At 39.6% G+C, this 23,714-nt stretch overlaps 1 protein-coding gene across 1 annotated transcript; it reads left to right on the top strand.

Moving 5' to 3' along the window:
- Nucleotides 1-14,400: 14,400 nt before the first annotated feature.
- Nucleotides 14,401-15,345, top strand: LOC133261524 (olfactory receptor 5B12-like). Its single transcript, XM_061439992.1, has one exon. The coding sequence runs from the start codon at nt 14,401-14,403 to the stop codon at nt 15,343-15,345; it is 945 nt and encodes a 314-aa protein (XP_061295976.1).
- Nucleotides 15,346-23,714: the final 8,369 nt, after the last annotated feature.

Here is a 23,714-nt window from a genome sequence, read left to right as displayed (position 1 = left end):
GTGATTGCATCTTCTTAGTGTAGCTTTAAGAAATACTGAAGACTAATTTGCATGATGTAAGGCCAGCAGAAGTCATTTTATTAATTTTTTTAACAATTAGGAAACAAGTGTTTTATTATCACGATTTCATACATAAATATATATTCAACTCAAAATATTCCAGCTCAATAAGCTTTTCGGTTCAGTTCAGTTCAGTCATTCAGTTGTGTCCGACTCTTTGCAACCCCATGAATCACAGCATGCCAGGCCTCCCTGTCCATCACCAACTCCTGGAGCTCACTCAGACTCACGTCCATCGAGTCAGTGATGCCATCCAGCCGTCTCATCCTCTGTCGTCCCCTTCTCCTCCTGCCCCAATCCCTCCCAACATCAGAGTCTTTTCCAATGAGTCAACTCTTCACATGAGGTGGCCAAAGTACTGGTGTTTCAGCTTTAGCATCAGTCCTTCCAATGAATACCCAGGACTGACCTCCTTCAGAATGGACTGGTTGGATCTCCTTGCAGTCCAAGGGACTCTCAAGAGTCTTCTCCAACACCACAGTTCAAAAGCATCAATTCTTCGGCGCTCAGCCTTCTTCACAGTCCAACTCTCACATCCATACATGACCACAGGAAAAACCATAGCCTTGACTAGACAGACCTTTGTTGGCAAAGTAGTGTCTCTGCTTTTGAATATGCTATCTAGGTTGGTCATAACTTTCCTTCCAAGGAGTAAGTGTCTTTTAATTTCATGGCTGCAGTCACCATCTGTAGTGATTTTGGAGCCCAGAAAAATAAAGTCTGACACTGTTTCCCATCTATTGCCATGAAGTGATGGGACCGGATGCCATGATCTTCGTTTTCTGAATGTTGAGCTTTAAGTCAACTTTTTCACTCTCCACTTTCACTTTCATCAAGAGGCTTTTTAGTTCCTCTTACTTTCTGCCATAAGGGTGGTGTCATCTGCATATCTGAGGTTACTGATATTTCTCCTGGCAATCTTGATTCCAGCTTGTGCTTCTTCCAGTCCAGCGTTTCTCATGATGTACTCTGCATATAAGTTAAACAAACAGGGTGACAATATACAACCTTGACATACTCCTTTTCCTATTTGGAACCAGTCTGTTGTTTCATGTCCAGTTCTAATTGTTGCTTCCTGACCTGCATACAGATTTCTCAGAGGCAGATCAGGTGGTCTGGTATTCCCATCTCTTTCAGAATTTTCCACAGTTTATTGTGATCCATTTCAAAGGCTGTGGCATAGTCAATAAAGCACAAATAGATGTTTTCTGGAACTCTCTTGCTTTTTCCATGATCCAGTGGACGTTGGCAATTTGATCTCTGGTTCCTCTGCCTTTTATAAAACCAGCTTGAACATCTGGAAGTTCATGGTTCACGTTTTGCTGAAGCCTGGCTTGGAGAATTTTGAGCATTACTTTACTAGCGTGTGAGATGAGTGCAATTGTGCAGTAGTTTGAGTATTCTTTGGCATTGCCTTTCTTTGGGATTGGAATGAAAAGTGACATTTTCCAGTCCTGTGGCCACTGCTGAGTTTTTCAAATTTGCTGGCATATTGAGTGCAACATTTTCACAGCATCATCTTTCAGGATTTGAGATAGCTCAGCTGGAATTCCATCACCTCCACTAGTTTTGTTCGTAATGTTACTTTCTAAGGCCCACTTGACTTCACATTCCAGGATGTCTGGCTCTAGGTCAGTGATCACATCATCGTGATTATCTGGGTCATGAAGATCTTTTTTGTACAATAAGCTTTTATCTTTATATAAAATTATTGGACTTTGACATTCAAAGTGATAACAGATATAGTGGGTTGAAACCTGCCTCTTGGTTTTCTTTTCAACACCCCTCTTCTGTGTTTCATATTTTTCCTTTCTTTAGAATTGGACAGCAGCCCACCAGGCTCCCCTGCCTATGGTATTTTCTAGGCAAGAGTACTGGAGTGGGGTGCCATTGCCTTCTCCAAGAATAAGATTACCTAAGATTAAATAATTAATTTTGCTTTTTGTCTCTTATATAGCAACTTTCATCCTTTACGTATTTACTTGAACCTTTATACTTTTATTTTTTCATCAGTGTTAAAGAGTTGTATGAAATTTTGATTCTGATTGCTTCCCACCCCTTTTTGCTTTATTGTCAAATATTTTAACTCTACATACAATTAAAACTTTAGAATTTTCAACATTATTTAAAGCAGTTAATATATTTATTTGTACTACCAACATATTAGTCTTTTCAGTGCTTTTTCTAATCTCTTATATTTTCATTTTGAAGCTTTTTTTTTTTTTTCTGGAAAAACTTTCTTTGCTTTTCCTTTCAGTATAGATCTGCAGGCACCTGGATCTCTCAATTTTATTGTGGGAAGAGGTTTTTGCTCTTTTTCATTTTGAAAGATATGATAACTGGCTATAACATTCTTATTTATGAGTTACTAGTCCTTAATACTTTTACAGACATCATTCCCATCACTCCTGAACTTGTTATTTATGTTGAGAAGTCAGCTGTCAGTCCCCCTTTTGCACCTTTGAAAGTGTTTGTTTATTCTTTGGCTGATTTTGAAATTTGCTTTTTGACTTTCATTAAATGTAAATATGATGAATCTGAGTAAGATGGAAGTATTTTGGATTTTCTGTTTGTTTGTTTGTTTTTAAGTTTGACATTTTGATTGGACACTTAAGTGGAAGTGCCAAAATGTAAATGGATAAATAATCTAGACCTTAGAACAAAGGTCAGGAGAAGAGGTATGGATTTGGAAGTCATCCATAAATAGATGAGATCCCTGAAGAAGGGAATGACAACCAACTCCAGTAATCTTGCCTGGAGAATCCCATGGAGAGAGGAGCCTGGTGGGTTCCATGGGCCACAAAGAGCCTGGAGTATAATTGCTTCAAAATGTTGTGTTAGTTTCTGCTGTACAACAAAGCAAATCAGCTATATGTTTACATATGCCCCCTCCCTCCTGAATCTCCTTCCCACCCCCCTCTACCCACCCCTCTAGGTCATCACAGAGCACCAAGCTGAGCTCTCTGTGCTGCCCAGCAGCTTCCCACCAGCTATTGTATACATAGCCCTGTCTACACCAATCCTCAGTTGAGCTCAGTTCAGTTCAGTCACTCAGTCATGTCCAACTCTTTGCGACCCCAAGGACTGCAGCACAACAGGCATCCCTGTCCATCACCAACTCCTGGAGTTTACTCAAACTCATGTTCACTGAGTTGGTGATGCCATCCAACCATCTCATCCTCTGTCATTCCCTTCTCCTCCCACATTCAATCTTTCCCAGGATCACGGTCTTTTCCAATGAGTCAGTTCTTCACATCAGGTGCCCAAAGTATTGGGGCTTCAGCTTCAGCATCAGTCTTTCCAACGAATAGTCAGGACTGATCTCCTTTAGGATGGACTGGTTTGGTCTCCTTGCAGTTCAAGGGACTCTCAAGAGTCTTCTCCAACACCACAGTCCAAAACCATCAATTCCTTGGCACTCAGCTTTCTTTATAGTCCCATCAAAGCAGGCTCTCCTGCACTGCAGGTGGATTCTTTACCATCTGAGCTATCAGGGAAGCCATGCCAATACTATTCTCCCAATTCATCCACCTCCTTCTTCATCCCTCTGTATCCACAGGCCCATTCTCTATGTTTACATCTCTACTCCTACCCTGCAAATAGGCTCAGCTGTACCATTTTCCTAGACTCCATATATATGCATTAATATATGATATTTACCATGGGAGTATTTAAAAGATGCTACTCCATTTTATCCTCAAACTCATTTGATAAAAAGTCAATAGGAATTCCTTAAAAAGTAGATTTAGGGTTAAAGTTAAGGAACATTGGATCTGTCAAATATAAACTTAACTTTAAAGTCATGTATAAGTTGGTGTCCATGAAAGGATTATACAGCATATTATATATATTTGAATAAGTAATACCACCTTGAAGAAATACAATTCTGTGGGGCACTTTTTGAGACAACCAGACTTATTGTGATTCACTTTCTACCATAAGTAAGCTGTGATATACTAAATGTGTAACATGCTTTTCAGCAGCATAGCATACAGTTCAAACATAATCTTTATGATTTTTGTGGCCTGATTTCTCACATATACCTGTTGTACGTCCTTTGCAAGTTACATAACTTCTCCAATGGTGCTTTCCCCCCTAATTTTAAAAAAGAATAGTAATAACATCTATATAGGAGTTTTTTGTGAGTACTGCATTAGGTAGTACCTAACTTCCCAGTGGTAAAGAATTCAATGCAGGAGATGCAAGAGATGTGGGTTCAATCCCTGGGTTGGAAAGATCCCCTGGAATAGGAATGGCAACCCTCACTCCAGTATTCTTGCCTGGAAAATTCCAAGGACAGAGGAGTCTGCCGGGCTACAGTCTCTGGGGTCACAAAGAGTTGGACATAACTGAACATACAGAGCATATAACGTATGTTCAGTAGCTATGTATATTATATATTATTGTTTTAATATATGTAATACTATAATACATTTGCAGAGTACATCGTGAAAAATGCTGGGCTGGATGAAGCACAAGCTGGAATCAAGATTGCTGGGAGAAATATCAATAACCTCAATTTGCAGATGACACCACCCTTATGGCAGAAAGTGAAGAGGAACTAAAGAGCCTCTTGATGAAAGTGAGAGAGGAGAGTGAAAAAGTTGGCTTAAAACTCAACATTCAGAAAACTAAGATCATGGCATCCAGTCCCATCACTTCATGGGAAATAGATGGGGAAACAGTGGAAACAGTGGCTAACTTTATTTTTCGGGGCTCCAAAATCACTGCAGGTGGTGACTGCAGCCATGAAATTAAAACAAGCTTGCTCCTGGGAAGAAAAGTTATGACCAACCTAGATAGCATATTAAAAAGCAGAGACATTACTTTGCTAACAAAGATCTGTCTAGTCAAAGCTATGGTTTTTCCAGTGGTCATGTATGGATGTGAGAGTTGGTTTATAAAGAAAGCTGAGCACTGAAGAATTGATGCTTTTGAACTGCGGTGTTGGAGAAAACTCTTGAGAGTCCCTTGGGCTGCATAGAGATCCAACCAGTCCATCCTAAAGGAGATGAGTCCTGAATATTCATTGCAAGGACCGATGCTGAAGCTGAAACTCCAATATTTTGGCCATCTGATGTGAAGAATTGATTCATTTGAAAGACCTTGATGCTGGGAAAGATTGAAGGCAGGAGGAGAAGGGGACGACAGAGGATGAGATGGTTGGATGGCATCACTGACTCAATGGACATGAGTTTGAGTAAACTCCGGGAGTTGGTGATGGACAGGGAGGCCTGGTGTGCTGCAGTCCATGGGTCACAGAGAGTCAGAGAGGACTGGGTGCCTAAACTGAACTGAACTGATACATACATATATATATGTATACACACGCATATATGTGTCTTCTCACTCAGTCGTGTCCAATTCTTTGGACTATATTGGACTATATAGTCCCTTATCAGATCAGATCAGACCAGATCAGTTGCTCAGTCGTGTCCGACTCTTTGCGACCCCATGAATCACAGCACGCCAGGCCTCCCTTTCCTTCACCAACTCCTGGAGTTCACTCGGACTCACATCCATCGAGTCAGTGATGCCATCCAGCCATCTCATCCTCTGTCGTCTCCTTCTCCTCTTGCCCCCAATCTCTCCCAGCATCAGGGTCTTTTCCAATGAGTCAACTCTTCACATGAGGTGGTCAAAGTACTGGAGTTTCAGCTTTAGCATCATTCCTTCCAAAGAAATCCCAGGGCTGATCTTCAGAATGGACTGGTTGGATCTCCTTGCAGTCCAAGGGACTCTCAAGAGTCTTCTCCAACACCACAGTTCAAAAGCATCAATTCTTCAGCACTCAGCCTTCTTCACAGTCCAACTCTCACATCCATACATGACCATTGGAAAAACCATAGCCTTGACTAGATGGACCTTTGTTGGCAAGGCAATGTCTCTGCTTTTGAATATGCTATCTAGGTTGGTCATAACTTTCCTTCCAAGGAGTAAGTGTCTTTTAATTTCATGGCTGCAGTCACCATCTGCAGTGATCTGGGAGCCCAAAAAATAAAGTCTGACACTGTTTCCACTGTTTCCCCATCTATTTCCCATGAAGTGATGGGACCGGATGCCATGATCTTTGTTTTCTGAATGTTGAGCTTTAAGCCCACTTTTTCACTCTCCACTTGCACTTTCATCAAGAGGCTTTTAGTTCCTCTTCACTTTCTGCCATAAGGGTGGTGTCATCTGCATATCTGAGGTTCTTGATATTTCTCCAGGCAATCTTGATTCCAGCTTGTGCTTCTTCCAGTCCAGCATTTCTCATGATGTACTCTGCATATAAGTTAAATAAACAGGGTGACAATATACAGCCTTGACGAACTCCTTTTCCTATTTGGAACCAGTCTGTTTTTCCATGCCCAGTTCTAACTGTTGCTTCCTGACCTGCATACCAATTTCTCAAGAGGCAGGTCAGGTTGTCTGGTATTCCCATCTCTTTCAGAATTTTCCACGGTTTATTGTGATCCACACAGTCAAAGGCTTTGGCATAGTCAATAAAGCAGAAATAGATGTTTTTCTGAAACTCTCTTGCTTTATCCATGATCCAGTGGATGTTGGCAATTTGATCTCTGGTTCCTCTGCCTTTTCTAAAACCAGCTTGGATGTCAGGAAGTTCACGGTTCACATATTACTGAAGCTGGCTTGGAAAATTTTGAGCATTACTTTACTACCATGAGATGAGTCCAATTGTGTGGTAGTTCGAGCATTCTTTGGCATTGCCTTTCTTTGGGATTGGAATGAAAACTGACATTTTCCAGTCCTGTGGCCACTGCAGTGTTTTCCAAATTTGCTGGCATATTGAGTGCAGCACTTTCACAGCATCATCTTTCAGGATTTGGAAAAGCTCAACTGGAATTCCATCACTTCCACTAGCTTTGTTTGAAGTGATGCTTTCCAAGGCCCACTTGACTTCACATTCCAGGATGTCTGGCTCTAGGTCAGTGATCACACCATCATGATTATCTGGGTCACGAAGATCTTTTTGTACAGTTCTTCTGTGTATTCTTGCCATCTCTTCTTAATATCTTCTGCTTCTGTTAGGTCCATACCATTTCTGTCCTTTATAGAGCCCATCTTTGCATGAAATGTTCCTTTGATATCTCTGATTTTCTTGAAGAGATCCCTAGTCTTTCCCATTCTGTTGTTTTCCTCTATTTCTTTGCATTGATCGCTGAAGAAGGCTTTCTTATCTCTTCTCGCTATTCTTTGGAACTCTGCATTCAGATGTTTTTATCTTTCCTTTTCTCCTTTTCTTTTCACTTCTCTTCTTTTCACAGCTATTTGTAAGGCCTCCCCAGACAGCCATTTTGCTTTTTTGCATTTCTTTTCCATGGGGATGGTCTTGATCCCTGTCTCCCGTACCATGTCACGAACCTCATTCCATAGTTCATCAGGCACTCTATCTATCAGATCTAGGCCCTTAAATCTATTTCTCACTTCCACTGTATAATCATAAGGGATTTTATTAAGGTCATACCTGAATGGTCTAGTGGTTTTCCCTACTTTCTTCAATTTCAGTCTGAATTTGGCAATAAGGAGTTCATGGTCTGAGGCACAGGCTGCTCCTGGTCTTGTTTTTGCTGACTGTATAGAGCTTCTCCATCTTTGGCTGCAAAGAATATAATCAATCTGATTTCGGTGTTGACGATCTGGTGATGTCCATGTGTAGAGTCTTCTCTTGTGTTGTTGGAAGAGGGTGTTTGTTATGACCAGTGTATTTTCTAGGCAAAACTCCACTAGTCTTTGCCCTGCTTCATTCCACATTCCAAGGCCAAATTTGCCTGTTACTCCAGGTGTTTCTTGACTTCCTACTTTTGCATTCCAGTCCCCTATAATGTAAAGGACATCTGTTTTGGGTGTTAGTTCTAAAAGGTCTTGTAGGTCTTCATAGAACTGTTCAACTTCAGCTTCTTCAGCGTTACTGGTTGGGGCATAGACTTGGATTACTGTGATATTGAATGGTTTGCCTTGGAAACAAACAGAGATCATTCTGTCATTTTTGAGATTGCATCCAAGTACTGCATTTCGGACTCTTTTGTTGACCATGATGGCTACTCCTTTTCTTCTGAGGGATTCCTGTCCACAGTAGTAGATATAATGGTCATCTGAGTTAAATTCACCCGTTCCAGTCCATTTCAGTTCGCTGATTCCTAGAATGTTGACATTCACTCTCGCCATCTCTTGTTTGACCACTTCCAATTTGCCTTGATTGATGGACCTGACATTACAGGTTCCTATGCAATATTGCTCTTTACAGCATCGGACCTTGCTTCTATCACCAGTCACATCCACAGCTGGGTATTCTTTTTGCTTTGGCTCCATCCCTTCATTCTTTCTGGAGTTATTTCTCCACTGATCTCCAGTAGCATATTGGGCAACTTGTTCTAATTATAATTTTATATCATTGTGAGTTTCTTTCACGTTTGTTTCCCCATTAGACTTAAGCACATCAGACTAAGAACGTGTTTGTTTTGCATGGATATGTACATCCAGTGTCAGGACTACCACTAAACTCATTTGGGACAAATACACAGCTGAGTGAATTAATATTTGTTACCAATAGTTCAAATGTTTCTGATGAATCAACTCATGCACTTCTTTCTGGGATCCATTTGGCTTAATGACAGACTTCTGTCCTTATACCCTGTGTTTATGTCAATATTGGAACCTAGAGGTAAAGATGTAACTTGATTTTAGCGTTATCATAGAAAATTAATATACATTACGGTAATACACTTGGGGTTATCCTCAACGAGAAGAGCTGGATCCCTAGAGACACATTCATCAGTTGTTCTCCAGCAGTGAGATGAGGACCTGTTATTGGTCTCATGGGGGCTTTGTCCCCTGAGAAGTCCGTGAGTGCATAACTTTCTCTCTCTCCTCCAGTTTCTAATAGCTCCATCTGGCCTTATATTATAGGTAACAGACCAAGTGCTAGAGCCCCTTGACCATTCATTCATTCAAATGATTGTCAATCGTTATTTAACAGATATGATGGTATTTCTGCAAACAGATTTACAGGAAGCTTGGAATAATGACCAAGGCAGAAAGCTGCAAATAATCCTGACTTTGATTAGCATGATCACCATTTTCAGGACACTACAGGGATTCTCTTATTTTCTCATGACAGCAGTAGTCTTTTAGGGAGGATATTGTTTGGGGTTACTTTTCTAGTATCTCCATTTTATAGAGGAATATATAGTGGCTTAGAGCAATTAAGTGACTAATTTAAGAAGATAGATCAGCAGCTCTTACCAGACAAGACATGTTAGCTACTTCTCTGCCATTAAGTGTTTTTCCCTTAATCTTTCCATGCTCTGAAGAACTTTTCCCTTTTGACCAAAGGCTGAGAAGACCATCTCAGTAGAATATATCTTTTCTTTTATAGACTGAACTTCGGATTTGAGACTCATATGTGAAACTGTTGAATTTGCCTGTTCATTGACCAGGAAGCCAGGTAAGCTTCCAATCAAGTCTACAATCTGTATAAATTTTTAGGGACAAAGGTAACAGGAAAATATATCAGGGCACCTGCTTTCATCTTGATTTATCCATAACTGAATATTGAACATTTTGAATGTTATTATGTGTCTGTGATTTTTAAAAAGAGACTGTGTCACAAACACTACGGAAATTCTTAAGGAGGATGTGCATTTATCTTGTAAAAAAGTAAAAGGAATGTAAGGGACTTGAGTCCCTGCTTTGCCATGCAGGGGTTTGTAGAAATTGAAAAGTTATTCAACTTTTCTCACTTTTTGTTTCTTCTTTTGAAGTATGGAAATATTAGCTCCATTGTCTAATCCTAAGATATTTGAGAGTATCAAATTGAATCTCGATTTGAAATTTATTAAAATCTGGAGGGCATGTAACACCATTAACGAAAAAGAGAAGAAATAGAGATAAATAAAGGGGACCATGTCTAACAGAACAATCATAAAAATGCATCAAGAGAACGGGCGTAAAAATCACACCAGAAGGAACAATTTCATGAGTGAGGGGACCTAGACTCCAGTGGTCATTCTTGTGGTTTGCTGGCATTAGGCACCCAGACTGATCACCTATTAGCCGTATTGACCAAAGGGTAAATCAACATTCATCATTTTATATATCTTGCTTGATCCTCTGCACTTCCTGATCAGGGAATGTTTTTCTATGTCATCGTGGCCCTTAGAATTAGCACACAACCTGATCTACTGCAAGCACTTAGTACTTGGAGGAGAATGAATGTTGGATGATTTACTGAAAAAAATTTCATCACTTTACAAGGCTTATTAATTGATGTTATTTATGTAACTTTTATATGTAGAAATATTTTTTCTTTTCATTCCTTTTCCTTTCCCTTTTTCTCTCTTTCTTTTGAATGAGGAGAGGAATTTGATTATGAACGTTGTGGATCTAGTTCTCATCATTTGGCTGGGTTTCAGAAAGATAATGCCTTAGCCAAATTCTTACTAGCTAATCATACGTTTCATTCCCAAGACCATGCCTTTCACCTCCCATGTTACCTGTGAATGATGAACTCAATAATTATCAGTTCATTCATGAATAAATCAATATAATGAGTAACTTTTTGTGCTCAGGACTGAGGTACAAAGTTTAGATTATATACAAAAGATTTGGAGAATATTTTTTACTGATGAAAAGCCCAGACTTGGGACTTTCCTGGCAGTCCAGTGGTTATGATTTCACATTTTAGTGGTGTGGGTTTGATCCCTGGTCAGGGAGCTATGAACCCACATGCCACATGGTCAAAAAACCAGAACAGAAACAATAGGAGCAATATTGTAACGAATTCAGTAAAGACTTTAAAAATGATCCACATTAACAAAAATCTTAAAAAAAAAAAACCTCAGGCTTTGATTCAAAATGATATGACTTCAAATGCCAACTCTGCTAACTTGCTAATTTTATGGACCTCAGTGTATAACTCTTTGTCAGTAAACTTCAGTTTCACCCTAGGTGAAAAGGGGATAATATCTCACATAGCTGGGGCGTAAGTCCATGGAGGCATAGCATGTTTGTGGTGCCCTGAAAATAGAAGGTGCTCAGTAGTTCTAACTATCATAGTTTAATTCATTATTTAAGTTTGTCTACTTCTACAGAATTGATGCTCTATATGGGAGATGAAGTTTAAATTGTTGTTGTTGTTCAGTTGCTCAGTCGTATCCAATTCTTTGTGACCCCATGGATTGCAGCATACCAGGCTTCCCTGTCCTTCACTGGCTCCCAGAACTTGCACAAACTCATGTCCATTGAGTCGGTGATGTCATCCAACCATCTCATCCTCTGTCATCCCCTTCTCTTCCTGCCTTCAATCTTTCCCAGCAACAGGGTCTTTTCTAATCAGTCAGCTCTTTGCATCAGATGGCCAAAGTATTGGAGCTTCAACGTCAGCATCAGTCCCTCCAATGAATATTCAGGGTTGATTTCTTTTAGGATTGACTGGTTTGATCTCCTTGCAATCCAAGAGACCTCAAGAGTCTTCTCTAACACCACAGTTCAAAAGCTTCAATTCTTTGTCACTCAACCTTCTTTATGATCCAACTCTCACATCCATACATGTTTAAGTTAAGATAAACCAAATCATTAAGAGTAACAAAGTGATGAATGGTGCTCTGTAGTTTATAACAGAAAGGCCGTGTCTGGAGAGAAGGAGTTTTAGAAGACTTCATGGAAGATTTGAAACTCCTGTTATTCTTTGAAGAATAAATCTGCATTGTACTGGGGGCACAGGGCATCTTGTGCACTTTTCAATTATATCTGGAACACCCAATATGTGGTAGCCCAATCCATAAAAACCTTTTTAAAAGACTGCTCAAAAAGTCAACACATGATTCAAAGGCATTTTATAATTCTTATCTTAACATTAATGTTATCTCAAGAACATGCTTGAAATTATTTTTTCTCCTTAGGAAAATGCTGGGTCAAGACTCACTCCTTCACTTTGTTAAGAAAAGGGATGGTGAAAAATAAAATGAAATGCTTCCAGTGTACTTGCCCTATCCCTCAACTTACGGATATCTTTGTATTGATTAAGGTAAGGTGGAAACCAAGAGGCTGTCCTCTCTGGATGATAATGCCCTCAGTGGCCTTCCCACCACCAACAGCAGGAGTAGAGAGGGGGTGAGGAGCTGCAGGCTTCTGTCTAGACCGTCACCCTCACTTTCCACCCCACAGCCTCATGGCCTGGTTTCCCCCTCTATGTTGAGACCTAAGGACTAATCGCATGATTCTCTTTACCAGCGGGTCACTCACCACGAAGCCGAGGAATCTCAGGTCAGCCCTCAACCCCTGTTAAATAACAGTCACATCTCTTCATATCCCTTTTTCTAAGTCCAGCAGCCACTTCTGCCCAACTCCTGATCATTCTACTCTTCCTTCTGGAATTGACATTCAGTCATCAGCATAACCAGCACACACTTAGTTTCTCCTCTGAAAGTTCCCTACTTGTCCAGCTGAAATCTGTGTCTTGAGACGGCCATCTCTGTGATGGCAATTTTCTCTTCCACTTTCCTCTTAATGCTGTATTGTTTCAGGTTCTTGACTTTATAACATTATCATACTCCCTGATTTTTGTTCTCCAAAGTCTTTCTTTTAGTGGTCTTATTTAATTTTGTGGGTTTAATGTGATATGAGAAGATTAACTCACTAGCAAACTGCCAATATAGTTCGAATTAATAAAATCTGAGGCAACAAGTCCGACTGCTTACACAACCCTTCCAAGTTAGATGGCCAGAAGGAATCCCAGACTCACCATGACTATTTGGAAATTGCTGCTCTTGCTATTTCTTGAACATCTGCTTCTTCTACACCATTCTTCTGTTATTATACAAAAAATAGAGTCATTATTGCTCCTTCTTTCCCTAATGCCTACATTCAACATATCATGAAATCTAATCAGTTCTGCTTTTGAAATATATCTATAATTGCATAACTTCTCACTACCTCCCTCAGTAGCATCCTGTTCTAAGCCATCATTAACTGTTGTATAGATTAATAAGCTTAATGCAAAGAAAATGGAAATGGGTGACATCATAGTAATCCAGACTTCATTCTTACATGGAAGTTTTCTTTAACCTCACCTACATTTTGGGTCCCTAGATAGAATCTGTCACTATCTTCTAACAGGAAGAATATCTACATTAATTGAATTCTGTTAAGTGTCAGGCAATAATGTTAGACCCATTTTACAGATGGAGAACCTGAACCTCAGACACTCTAGTTAATACACAAGATGACTCAGAAAACACTTGGCACAGCTGGACTGTGCACAACTTGAGTGAAACAGGATTATCGTTTGAAAAATGAAAGGAAGGTAAGGACAGAATATGAGAGTCAAAAGGTTTTGGTAAAGAAGCAAACGCATGAGGGAGCATTTAGGATGTTTCATTATAGAGTTATCCGGAATTCCTCTATTACAACGTCCACCCTTCTAATCAATGCATAGACCAATAACTCTGTCCTAGTCTAACGTGTAAAACCCTGCAGTGCCAGCTTGCACCATCACTCCAGTTTGATATTGAGTTCAAGGGAAGACTGATGACCAAGTGAGAGTGAGCGATACCCCAAGTCAGTTATCTAGCACAAGGCAAAGCTAGAATTTGCATTTAGATGTCCGTAGTCTGGACTCCCACTTGTTCACTTCTATTCTCTGGATTTCTTATTCCTTGTATGGGAATTTCTACAGTATTGAACTTTGTGGAAATTACTCATTCTATGTATCCTATTATCTTGTGAGACTATTAAAGTTAGAACTTGATATATTAAATTTTGTGTTACTAGAATATAGCACTGCTCATGATACAAGAGTGGTAATCACAATGAAATGAATTAAATTACAGTAACCTATTTTATTGCATGAATATTCTTTGTGTCAGAAAAATCTGAATTGGGAGACTAACAAATCTCATTTTTTAATTTATTTATTGTTCTTTTATTAGTTTTTGCCCACACTGTGCAGCATGTGACATCTTAGTTCGCAACCAGGCATCAGACCCATGCCCCCTATGTTGGAAGCACAGAGGCTTAACCACTGAACCACTAGGGATCTCATTTTTAACAAATCTCTGCAATGATCTCATATAAGTCTCCTTCCATTTCTGTACTTCAGTTTCAATCATTTATGAGGATAGAGGTACTGGGTTATATTATCATCCAAATCCTTTAAGCTAGAACATTTTATATTTCTAACATTACTTAAAAATTACTTTAGTTGTTATGCCTATATTTAATTTAGAAAATTCAGATATAAGGTATAACTTGAACATAATTATGGTTCTAAGCTCAGGTATCACCCAGATCTTCTTTTTTATTGATACAGTGCATTTTCATAGTTCCTAAATAATCCCCATGAAGAACAGTACAGTCGTGACTGAGTTCATTTTTGCCGGGATAACTGATGACCCACAACTGCAGATCCCACTCTTTCTAGTGTTCACACTCATTTACCTCCTCACTCTGGTTGGGAACCTGGGGGTGATCACGCTGATACTGCTGGACTCTCGTCTCCACACTCCCATGTACTTCTTCCTTAGCAACCTCGCTCTGGTGGACTTTGGTTACTCCACAGCCATCACTCCCAAAGTGATGGCTGGATTCCTCACGGGAGACAAGGTCATTTCCTACGAAGCTTGTGCTGCTCAGTTGTATTTTTTTGGTAGCTTTCTCTCTGTGGAAACTTTTCTCTTGGCCTTAATGGCCTATGACCGTCATGCGGCAGTGTGTAAACCACTCCGTTACACCAATATCATGACACCAAGGGTGTGTGCCTGGACGGTCATAGGGTCCTACGTCCTTGGTTTTCTAGTGGCCTCTGTTCACACTTGGAATGCGTTCAGTCTCTCTTTCTGTAGATCGAATGTGATTGATCACTTTTTCTGTGATGCTACTCCTCTCCTGGCTCTCTCATGCTCAGATAACAACAGAAGTGAGATGGTTTTATTTCTTCTGGTTGGCTTCAATGTCCTTTTTTCTAACCTGGTCATCCTGGTCTCCTATCTGTTTATCTTTGTCACCATTCTGAGGATGCGCTCATCTGGAGGACATCAGAAGGCCTTTTCCACCTGTGCTTCCCACCTCACTGCTGTCTTCATTTTTTATGGGACGGGTTCCTTCATGTACTTTCAGCCCGGCTCCCACCATTCCAGGAGCACAGACAAAGTGGCGTCTGTGTTCTACGCCATAGTCATCCCCATGCTGAATCCGCTGATCTATAGTCTGAGGAACAAAGAGGTCAAGGGTGCCCTAAAAAAGGCTGTGGGGAAAGCAAAGTCTTCCATAACATTCATATCTTAATTATATGGAAACAACAACAGAATGGTTACATACACGTCAAATCAAGCTAGGGAAAATATTGACTTGCTCGGTCAATAATTATGTAATTTTTTTTTTTTTACATCATTCCTCAAGTTTTAAGTCTAGGAAACAAACATGTTGACAAAATGCAATCTCAGGAATAATAACTTTTCAGGAATCTAGCATGAAACTATAATTAATATTTTTTAAATTCTTGTAAATTATATTTTATTGTATATTTGTTCCATGATGAACCATACTTTCATATGGACATTTATGCTCACCCACATATTTAAGTACATGCCCCCTGCACCTTATTTTCATGCAACTTACATGTGACTCACACAACCATGGATGCAGAGAAAAATGAGTTCAAGAGTCAAATGGGATTGGTCTGTTTTTATACTGCCATTTGAACCAATGATTTTGGTATCTGATGATACATTTTTAAATATAATTTTATGTATTTTAAAATAGAAATAGTCATTTTGTATGTGATTGTATTAAAAAAGAACTCTATATTTGAAATTATTTCATTTAAATACTTAATACTCCTGCCAAACATCGTCACTATACGTTTATTACTAGTGCTTTGTTTTTTTAATTCTTTTCAATGACAATAAGCATCATTAAATGGGCATCTTTATTTATCTCAATTTTCATCTTTATGGACTCATTACCCAGAGTAACATCTACATGAGACAATTTTAACAGAAAAAAGCATAGCAGAGTATAAAGGGAAATTAATGAAAGTATAATTTAAACATGATATAAAAATAACAACATTTAGTTTTATAGCCAGGCTTAACTCTTTTTCTATAGATTTCCAGCTTAGGACACATTTTATGCTCTTTCCTTTCCAATTACAGCCAGGTCACCAACTGATAAATCACCATTCAGGCTCAAATTAGAGGTTGAGCTGACTGGTCCTTCAGTTCAGTTCAGTTCAGTTCAGTTCAGTCACTCAGTAGTGTCCAGTTCTTTGTGCCCCAATGAACTGTGGCATGCCAGGCCTCCCTGTCCATCACTAACTCCCGGAGTTCACTCAAACTCATGTCCATAGAGTCGGTGATGCCATCCAGCCATCTCATCCTCTGTCGTCCCCTTCTCCTCCTGCCCCCAATCCCTCCCAGCATCAAAGTCTTTTCCAATGAATCAGCTCTTCGCATGAGGTGGCCAAAGTACTGGAGTTTCAGCTTTAGCATCAGTTCTTCCAAAGAACACCAGGACTGACCTCCTTTAGAATGGACTGGTTGGATCTCCTTGCAGTCCAAGGGACTCTCAAGAGTCTTCTCCAACACGACAGTTTAAAAGCATCAATTGTTCGGCACTCAGCTTTCTTCACAGTCCAACTCTTACATCCACATATGACCCCTGGAAAAACCATAGCCTTGACTAGATGGACCTTTGTTGGCAAAGTAATGTCTCTGCTTTTCAATATGCTGTCTAGGTTGGTCATAACTTTCCTTCCAAGGATTAAGCATCTTTTAATTTCATGGCTGCAATCACCATCTGCAGTGATTTTGGAGCCCCCCAAAAACAAAGTCTGACACTGTTTCCACTGTTTCTCCATTTATTTGTCATGAAGTGATGGGACCAGATGCCATGATCTTCGTTTTCTGAATGGTGAGCTTTAACCTAACTTTTTCATTCTCCTCTTTCACTTTCATCATGAGGCTTTTGAGTTCCTCTTCACTTTCTGCCATAAGGGTGGTGTCATCTGCGTATCTGAGGTTCTTGATATTTCTCCTGGCAATCTTGATTCCAGCTTGTGCTTCTTCCAGTCCAGCCTTTCTCATGATGTACTCTGCATATAAGTTAAATAAGCAGGGTGACAATATACAGCCTTGACGTACTCCTTTTCCTATTTGGAACCACTCTGTTGTTCCATGTCCAGTTCTGACTGTTGCTTCCTGACCTGCATATAGGTTTCTCAAGAGTCTCAAAAATGATAGAATGATCTCTGTTCATTTCCAAGGCAAACCGTTCAATATCACAGTAATCCAAGTCTATGCCCCAACTAGTAATGGTGAAGAAGCTGAAGTTGAACAGTTCTATGAAGATCTACAAGACCTTTTAGAACAAACACCAAAAAAAGATATCCTTTTTATTATAGGGGACTGGAATGCAAAAGTAGGAAGTCAAGAAACACCTGGAGTAACAGGCAAATTTGGCCTTGGAATACAGAATGAAGCAGGGCAAAGGCTAATAGAGTTTTGCCAAGAGAACACACTGGTCATAGCAAACACTCTCTTCCAACAACACAAGAGAAGACTCTACACATGGACATCACCAGATGGTCAACACCGAAATCAGATTGATTATATTCTTTGCAGTCAAAGATGGAGAAGCTTTATACAGTCAGCAAAAACAAGACCAGGAGCTGACTGTGGCTCAGATCATGAACTCCTTATTGCCAAATTCAGACATAAATTAAAGAAAGTAGGGAAAACCACTAGACCATTCAGGTATGACCTTAATCAAATCCCTTATGATTATACAGTGAAAGTGAGAAATAGATTTAAGGGCCTAGATCTGATAGATAGAGTGCCTGATGACTTCTGGACTGAGGTTCGTGACATGGTACGGGAGACAGGGATCAAGACCATCCCCATGGAAAAGAAATGCAAAAAGCAAAATGGCTGTCTGGGGAGGTCTTACAAATAGCTGTGAAAAGAAGAGAAGTGAAAAGCAAAGGAGAAAAGGGAAGATATAAACATCTGAATGCAGAGTTCCAAAGATTAGCAAGAAGAGATAAGAAAGCCTTCTTCAGTGATCAATGCAAAGAAATAGAGGAAAACAACAGAATGGGAAAGACTAGAGATCTCTTCAAGAAAATTAGACATGCCAAGGGAACATTTCATGCAAAGATAGGCTTGATAAAGGACAGGACTTAACAGAAGCAGACAATATTAAGAAGTGGCAAGTATACACAGAAGAACTGTACAAAAAATATATTCATGACCAAGATAACCATGATGGTCTGATGACTCACCTAGAGCCAGACATCCTGGAATGTGAAATCAAGTGGGCCTTAGAAAGCATCACTACGAACAAAGCTAGTGGAGGTGATGGAATTCCAGTTGAGCTCTTTCAAATCCTGAAAGATGATGCTGTGAAAGTGCTGCACTTAATATGCCAGCATATTTGGGAAACTTAGCAGTGGCCACAGGACTGGAAAAGGTCAGTTTTCATTCCAATCCCAAAGAAAGGCAATGGCAAAGAATGCTCAAACTACCACACAATTGCACTCATCTCACACACTAGTAAAGTAATGCTCAAAATTCTCCAAGCCAGGCTTCAGGAATATGTGAACTGTGAACTTCCAGATGTTCAAGCTAGTTTTAGAAAAGGCAGAGGCACCAGAGATTAAATTGCCAACATCCGCTGGATCATGGAAAAAGCAAGAGAGTTTCAGAAAAACATCTATTTCTGCTTTATTGACTATGCCAAAGCCTTTGACTGTTTGGATCAGAATAAATTGTGGTAAATTCTAAAAGAGATGGGAATACCAGACCACCTGACTGGTCCTTACCATTCTCTAAGAATAAGCTAGTCTAGCTTTTAAATTTGGGTATATTAGAAGACTAAGACTAATTCAGAGATATGATAATAATTGCTTATAAACATATCTCTTAAAGCTAAAATAGTACCAACTTAACTTAGTCTAATGAGAATGTCTTTGAATTATCAATTCTCTATGTATTTGTTTTACTGCAATTATTTCTTTCTGGGTTAAATGATTTAGAACACATATAGGAAATATATAAGAATGTAAATTTATTTCAAAACCATGGACCCATATGTGGGAAGCAATGTTTTGAATAGGATGTTTTGAATCTCGCGTTGAGGGCTCCTGTGGTTTGACTTGAAGAGCCAGCTTATCCTTTTATGGGATAATGGAGAGTGGCTCAGTGGTAAAGAATCTGCCTGCCAATGCATGAGCTGCAGGAGCCATGAGTTTGATCCCTGGATTGGGAAGATCCCCTGGAGGAGGAAATGGCAGCACATTCCAGTATTAATCCTAGGATAATCCAATGGACAGAGGAGCCTGGTGGGTTACAATCCATGGATCGCAAAGTCAGACATAACTGAGCAATTGTGCATAACAATGAAATGGAGATACTTAAAATGTATATCCTTCAGAACTAAGTGAAAGATCGCAGCAACAGATTATCTCTCCTGATAGGAAAGATTTTTCCTTTTGGAGAAAAGGAACCAGGTTCTTCATTTTCTATGAATTATCCTTATAAAATGCTAAAGCCTCCCTGGAACATTTCAAGTGTGAAGAATCATTTTGGCTACCTGTTTTGCAAATCCCAGTGTAAAAACAAAAGTGCTGAGCCCCTTGTTAAAAATGTATAGTAATTTTAAGTTAGCAAGAACAGAGTGTTAAACGCACTGCAGAACCTTCTAAGCACAAGGTCTTCATGGCTACATGGGATTCATGCTCATGAAGCCATCCCTGAACACTCTGCTTCCTCTTGTATATAATCTTATAAATTATTGGTCATAAAGTTTGTTCAAGTTTTTCCATAACATCTTATGGAAATGAACTTTTTGGCCAACCCAAATACAAAACCTTAATATCTAAAGTATTGTCCACATTTTATATCATAATGAAAATGCAAATTAAAGCAACAATGGAAGAATACTGCACATCTTTTAGAATGGCCGAAGTCCAGAACACTGACAACATCAAGTGCTACTAAGGATGTGGGGCAATAGGAACTCTCATTCATTGCCAGTAGGAATGCAAAATAGGACCATCTCTTTGGAAGACAGTTTGTCAGTTTCTTACAAAGCTAACCACACTCTTACTATATAATGTAGCACTTGTTTTACTTGGTATTTACCCAAATATGTTGAAAACTTAAAAGTAGCACACAAAAAGTAGCTCAATTTATAGCAACTTTATTCATTATTAAGAAAACATGGAAGCAATCAATATGTCCTTCAATAAATGAATGGATTGATATTGTGCAATTCAAACAATAGAATGTTATTTGGTGTTAAAAAAATGAGCTATCCAGCCATGAAAGGACATGAAAAATATTTAAATTCATATTTCTAAGTAAAGAGACCAATGTGAATTGACTACCAACTGCCTGGTTTTGCTATTAACATTCTGGAAAAGGCAAAACTATGGTGATAGTAAAAAACAGTGCTTTTTAAGAGTTCAGGGTTTGAAAAGGATGAGTAGATGGATCACAGAGGATTTTTAGTGTATCAAAAATAGAGAAGACTTTTGAGAGTCCCTTGGACTGCAAGGAGATCCAACCAGTCCATTCTGAAGGAGATCAGCCCTGGGATTTCTTTGGAAGAAATGATGCTAAAACTGAAACTCCAGTACTTTGGCCACCTCATGGGAAGAGTTGACTCATTGGAAAAGACTCTGATGCTGGGAGGGATTGGGGGCAAGAGGAGAAGGGGACGACAGAGGATGAGATGGCTGGATGGCATCACTGACTCGATGGACGTTGAGTCTGAGTGAACTCCGGGAATTGGTGATGGACAGGGAGGCCTGGCGTGCTGTGATTCATGGGGTCACAAAGAGTCGGACACGACTGAGCAACTGATCTGATCTGATAATGAAAGATAATACCATCATCAGTTTTCAGTCGTCCATCTAATCAGTGATGCCATCCAGCCATCTCATCCTCTGCCGTCCCCTTCTCCGACTGCCCCCAATCCCTCCCAGCATCAGAGTCTTTTCCAATGAGTCAACTCTTCACATGAGGTGGCCAAAGTACTGGAGTTTCAGCTTCAGCATCAGTCCTTCCAAAGAAATCCCAGGGCTGATCTCCTTCAGAATGGACTGGTTGGATCTCCTTGCAGTCCAAGGGACTCTCAAGAGTCTTCTCCAACACCACAGTTCAAAAGCATCAATTCTTCGGCGCTCAGCCTTCTTCACAGTCCAACTCTCACATCCATACATAACCACAGGAAAAACAATAGCCTTGACTAGATGGACCTTTGTTGGCAAAGTAATGTCTCTGCTTTTGAATGTGCTATCTAGGTTGGTCATAACTTTCCTTCCAAGGAGTAAGCATCTTTTAATTCCATGGCTGCAGTCACCATCTGCATACACTTGTCCAAATCCATGGACTATCCAACACTAAAAGTGAACCCTAATGTAAACTGCTACCTTTATATGGTTATGAGGTGTCAATGTATGTTCATTCTTGGTGAGGAAAAATAGCATTCTAGTGAGTGATATTGCTAGTTGGGAGGCTATAAATGTGTGGTGACATGGGGCGTATCGCAGAAATGATCATAAAATTTACACAACTTAATTGAGATTGATCAAGAAAAAAGAGAGAACACTCAAATTACTTAACAGAAATAAGAAGGTTTAAAAGAATTCTAAGAGGAATTATATGGTAACAATTAGTTGACAGACACAATTTCTATAAAAGACACAAACAAACACTATAGATTCAAGGACAAATAAAGAGATAAATGAACTTACGCTAAGTAAAAAATGAGATTAATCATAACTAAAACACTACCCAAAGCAAAAATTTTATGTTCAAGTGGCTTCACTGGTGAATTGTCCTAAACCTTTAGAGAAGAAATTAATAACACAATATTGCATAGAATATACAATAGGGAGAAACACATTTTTGTTTTGTGTATCCCTTACCTGTTTATTGTGGATGTAGATACTTTTATTACTTTTGTCTCTTAACCTTCCTACTAACATTATAAGTGGTTAATTTGCTACCTTTTTTGTATAATTGCCTTTGCCAATGAGATTTCTCCTTTCAGAATATTCTGTTTGTGGTTGTAGCTTATTCCTTTCCACTTAGAGAAGTCTCATTTACATTTCTTGTAAAGCTAGTTTGGTGGTCCTGGACTCTTTTAGATCTTGCTAAGCTGTAAAACTTCTGACTTTTCCTTCCAATCTTAATGATAGCCCTTCCAGATAGAGTATCTTGGTTTTCCCCTTTCATCACTTTAAGCGTACCATGCCACCTTCTTCTGGCCTGCAGAGTTTCTGCTGAAAGTTAGATGATGTCCTTCTGGTAGCTCCTTTGTACATGATTTGTTGCCTTCCCCCTTGTTTCTTTTAATATTCTCTCTTTAATTTTTGTGTTTTTAATTACAAGGTGTCTGGGTGTGGACTTTTTGGAGTAGATCCTGTTTGGGATTCTCTGTGTTTCCTGGAGTTGGATATCTGTTTCCTTTCCCAGGTTAGAGAAGTTTTCAGCTTTATGTCTTAAGATATGTTCTCTTCCCTTTTCTCTCTCTCTTTTCTTCCTGGAACCCCTATCACAAGAATTAGTTTCCTTGATGTTGTCTTGGAGGTCTCTTGAACTATTCTCATTTCTCGATGTTTGTTTTTCTTTTTTTCTGTTCTGCGTGTGTGATTTCCACTAGCCTGTCTTCCAGTCCACTGATTCATTCCTCCATATCATCTAATCTTCTGCTTACTTTTTTCTAGTGTATTTTTTAATTTCAATTATTCTTCAGCTTTGTTCAGATCTTCTTTATGTTCTCTACTTTGTTACAAGTTTCACTATGTCCATCTTTTCTTCTCCTGAGTTCTTTGAGCATCTTTTGGAGCAAACCCTTGAACTCTTTATTGGATAGATTGGATATATCCATTTAGTTCTTATGAACTTTATCTTGTTATTTCATTTGGATCATATTATTTTGTTGCCTTATTTTGACTGATTCATTAATTAGTCAAATTCACTACTTTATATGTATTTGATAGGTTGGTTATGTTCCCCGGTCTTGGAAAGTGGCTTGATGTAGGAGGCATCCTACGTGTCCCAGCAGGGCACTCCCCTCTGCTCCCCAGGGCTCTGTGCTCCAGGGGAGGCCCCTGTATGGGTGGTGGAGTCATTTTGCTGCAGCAGGATGACTTATCTGGGTGTGCAGATAGGTGTGACTGGCCTCTGGTCTGGCTGGTCACTGGGCCTGGCCTTGTGCAGAGGCTGTCAGCTGCTGGTTGGAAGGACTGGATCCTAGCCAGGCTGACTGTGTGTCTAGGAAAGTCCTCTGTAGTGCTGGCCCAATGGTGAGTCAGGCTGGGTCAAGGTGGCTGGCTATAAGCCCCCAGGGCCCCAGGAGCAAGTGCTGCCCTGCTGGTGAGTGGAAGTGGGTCCCCGGCTGACTCCCTGAGGGTCCCAAGGAGTGCTCAGGTACAGACGCCTAGGTATAAGAGAAACAAGTTTTGAGAATGTATGTACAGCATAATCACTACAGTTAATTATACTCTACTGTATATTTAAAAGTTGCTCAGAGGGTAGACCTTGATTTCTTAACCAAAGAAAATAAATTGTAATTACATTAGGTGATGAATATGTTAATTAAACTTACCAAGGTAATCATTTAAGTATATATATTATATACATAAA

The sequence above is a fragment of the Bos javanicus genome, chromosome 15 (assembly GCF_032452875.1).
Source record: "Bos javanicus breed banteng chromosome 15, ARS-OSU_banteng_1.0, whole genome shotgun sequence".
In the NCBI taxonomy this organism is placed as follows: domain Eukaryota; kingdom Metazoa; phylum Chordata; class Mammalia; order Artiodactyla; family Bovidae; genus Bos; species Bos javanicus.
This window is presented reverse-complemented; position numbering and strand designations above follow the sequence as displayed.